This window comes from Coregonus clupeaformis, unplaced genomic scaffold (genome assembly GCF_020615455.1).
Source record: "Coregonus clupeaformis isolate EN_2021a unplaced genomic scaffold, ASM2061545v1 scaf0098, whole genome shotgun sequence".
NCBI lineage: Eukaryota > Metazoa > Chordata > Actinopteri > Salmoniformes > Salmonidae > Coregonus > Coregonus clupeaformis.
In genome coordinates, this window is record NW_025533553.1 from 509,022 (window position 1) to 512,129 (window position 3,108).

General features: G+C 38.1%; 1 protein-coding gene across 1 annotated transcript; it reads left to right on the forward strand.

Annotated features, from left to right (window-relative positions):
- The first annotated feature begins 922 nt into the window (after positions 1-922).
- Positions 923-2,528, forward strand: LOC121584089 (protein FAM240B). The gene is made up of 3 exons (XM_041899920.1): positions 923-1,089; positions 1,371-1,495; positions 2,380-2,528. The coding sequence occupies exons 2-3, from the start codon at positions 1,374-1,376 to the stop codon at positions 2,489-2,491; spliced, it is 234 nt and encodes a 77-aa protein (XP_041755854.1). The 5' UTR covers positions 923-1,089; positions 1,371-1,373; the 3' UTR covers positions 2,492-2,528.
- Positions 2,529-3,108: the final 580 nt, after the last annotated feature.

The window sequence follows — 3,108 nt, forward strand, 5'->3', positions numbered from 1 at the left end:
TATGAGGGAAACTGTATCACATATCTGAGACAGGTTAAAGTTCACTATACAAAGTAAACAAAAAAGTTATATGGACAAACAGCAGAAATTATAATAGTACAATTCAATTAATGAATCAGATTTATTGTGAAATGTATCTATATTGTCTACATCAACCAGTCATGTCAAGATGGCATAGATGACTATATAAAACTTATAGTTTTTAAGCAAAGATCAAGTAAATGCAATTCAATTTGAATCATTTATAGGGATATCAAAACATTTTCTGTGAGGCACATTTAAAAATGTTTAGGAAGAGTGTTGTCTTGCGCTCTTGTTTTCAGAGAGATAAAACAAAGGAGTAGTGGCAATATAAAGTTTTCAGAACAAATACTATCATCACTCATCTGCAGTCAGTTAACACACAAAAAACGCTTGATACAAATTGTATCCTTAAACAGTGTCTTTATATTGCAAGTGCAACAGTTCACCATTTACCGCAATGCCATCCAATCATTGAGGTTGTCACAAGGAGTTGTCAAGAAGTTTCTGGTCATAGATTAGAACCTGATACATTCATCAGTTTCCAAGTAACACAATCCACAGCTACCCAGCCTAGCTTTGCTGCTCTCTCCTCTCAGGCGCCACCGTCTTAAGATGTGGAGCGAGCCATTCAAATTGAATAAAAGTGGATGATATCAAATGACTGATGCTCTCTAGCCAGAACGAACAGAACAAGCCAATCCTTTTTTTGGTGCTGGTGTCATTGGGGTAGTGGTGGTCGGGGGGATGGGTAGAATAAGGCTAAGGTGGGAGGCCCCTAATGCAGAGCTAAGCACTACTACAGCCCTGCTATAGGTCGCCTCTACACAGAATGTCATCAGACGTAACAAAAGGAAATAACGTTATGTTTCCCCCTGCCTTCCAAACTCTTCTCAAAAAAGGCCAGATGACACGAAGATCTTATGTTGTCCGCTCTTAAATAAAGCTTAGCTGGGGGCGCGGGACAGGGGAGTCTTTCATCGGCACCACATCCACCACGACAGGACTATACAGTACATCCTGTGACATTGAGGCTCTTTGGGAGAAGAAGCTTCATACCCACAGAAGGTTGGTTTTAATAATCTATGCATGCTGTTCCACTTATTATTCCAGCTGGTTGGAACTCATTGTCTCATCACTCATACCTGACTACATTAGCTACTATATTTTGACAAATATATGTTCAAGATGAAAAATGTATTACTGTCAAGAATAAACATAATTGACATTGATTCTATGAGACATTGAGAAATGTGAGACATTGCGTAGCTTTTTCAAACCAGAATCAAATCTAACAGAATTTAATTGAGTCCATGGTAACTAATTAGATATTGTGTATTTTCTTCTAGGAAATGAATGTGGCTCTTATTCATGATAAGCTTTTTATAAAAGATCTCTGGGAACAAAAAATTGCTAAACACGACCAACGGACAGAAACTGAAGACATGAGGAAGAATAATAGTGCTCTCACCAAGTAAGTATTGTTGGACATTCTGGAGGGATACACTACTGTGCTATAAGAATACTGCACATGATATGATGAAAGGGTACTCAAGGGAAACAAAGGTCTATTTATTTATCTTTTTGCAAAACTTTTTTTCGTCATATTTGGCATTAGGAATATATCCTGCTATGAGTAAGAAACGTCCTCAATTTAGGCTATATCACTTCGGATGCATGTGCTACATGTAACAGACCATGATTTCATTATGAGCAATATGTTTTCGCTAAGGGCATCTCAGGACAACTCACACTGGCAATCACATTCAAATACTTGTCCATTTGAATCTCTAATCACTAAAGCAAAAGCGTACTCTAATATCTCATGACCCCATGGCTAGTCCGTGGCTAGTCCATGTAATAATGTGTATATCCCTGAACTGAGAAGGACTGGAAAAACTTTAGGGAATCCGATACGATAATCAGAGAGTGTTGAGTGATATTAGGGGATGCCATATTCCATGCTTAGCTGTCCTACAATAGCCTGTGCTCCTTTAAGGTTAGAGGATTATCAGACACAGCAGTGTCACAGCAGTGTCACAGCAGCAACAAATGCAATAAGCCAAGTAGATGTGAGGAAGGTGGTAGAGCCATCCTCACAATACTAGGCACAAGAGCCTGGTGTCACAGATAATAAACCCATTGGAATTGTAGGATACATTTTGCCTGGATGCCCGTCTGTTTCACCTCTCTTGCCAATGGAGTAGGCAAAAGCAGAAACAGATCTGTAACCAGGCTAGAAGAAATCCATTGTCCTAACAATACACATACTATTAAGTAGCCTAAAGCAATATTGGAAACGTATGGCTTATGGAATGTCTGACTTTTAAACAATTATAATACTTTGTGTTTACATAGGCTGCGAGACGAATGGCAACGAAGGCTTGAGAGTCGAACAAAACATCTGAAGAAATTAAATGACGAACTTCTGAGGAGGAGCAAACCTGCCAAACAGGCAGATGACACATAATGGAATGTTGCATTTGTCCCCTCTGTTCTCGTGAAGAGTGATGTGTTTTCTGATATCAATAAAAAACATGTTTTTATCGTGGTCACTGTTTTGTCTCACACTGAGGGAAGATTCACTATTGACCATACATTTTAGTCCAGCAGTATCTATACTTAAATTTAAGGCTTACACATAGGCATAAGTGAACGACGTGTACACACTTGCAGTTAAAACGGGTCGAAGAGTGTTGGAAACTGACCCTAAGAGTTCCGTTTTCTCAAGTGTATTATATTATTACTGTAAAAGGACTACAGAAGTCAACTAAATAAATTGTGCCATTGAACAATGACACTATTGCTATGAATATAGGCAGTTTTACTGAGATCATGTATAAAAAAATATCAAAATAAATGTTTGGAACAGATTACGTTGGAAAATATGGCAAATTATTTTGTAAGTTGATTTATTTCATTTGGAACATTCTCAGTATCCCAAGCAGTCGGTGAAGGCGTGTAGGTATTTATCACTTTATAAACTATAGGCTAGTGGCTATGAGTAGATATTTTTAAATACTAAGGCCTAAGACACTTATGCTGATATATTTGTGATACCTCCTCAGGAGCAGCAGAAGCATCACC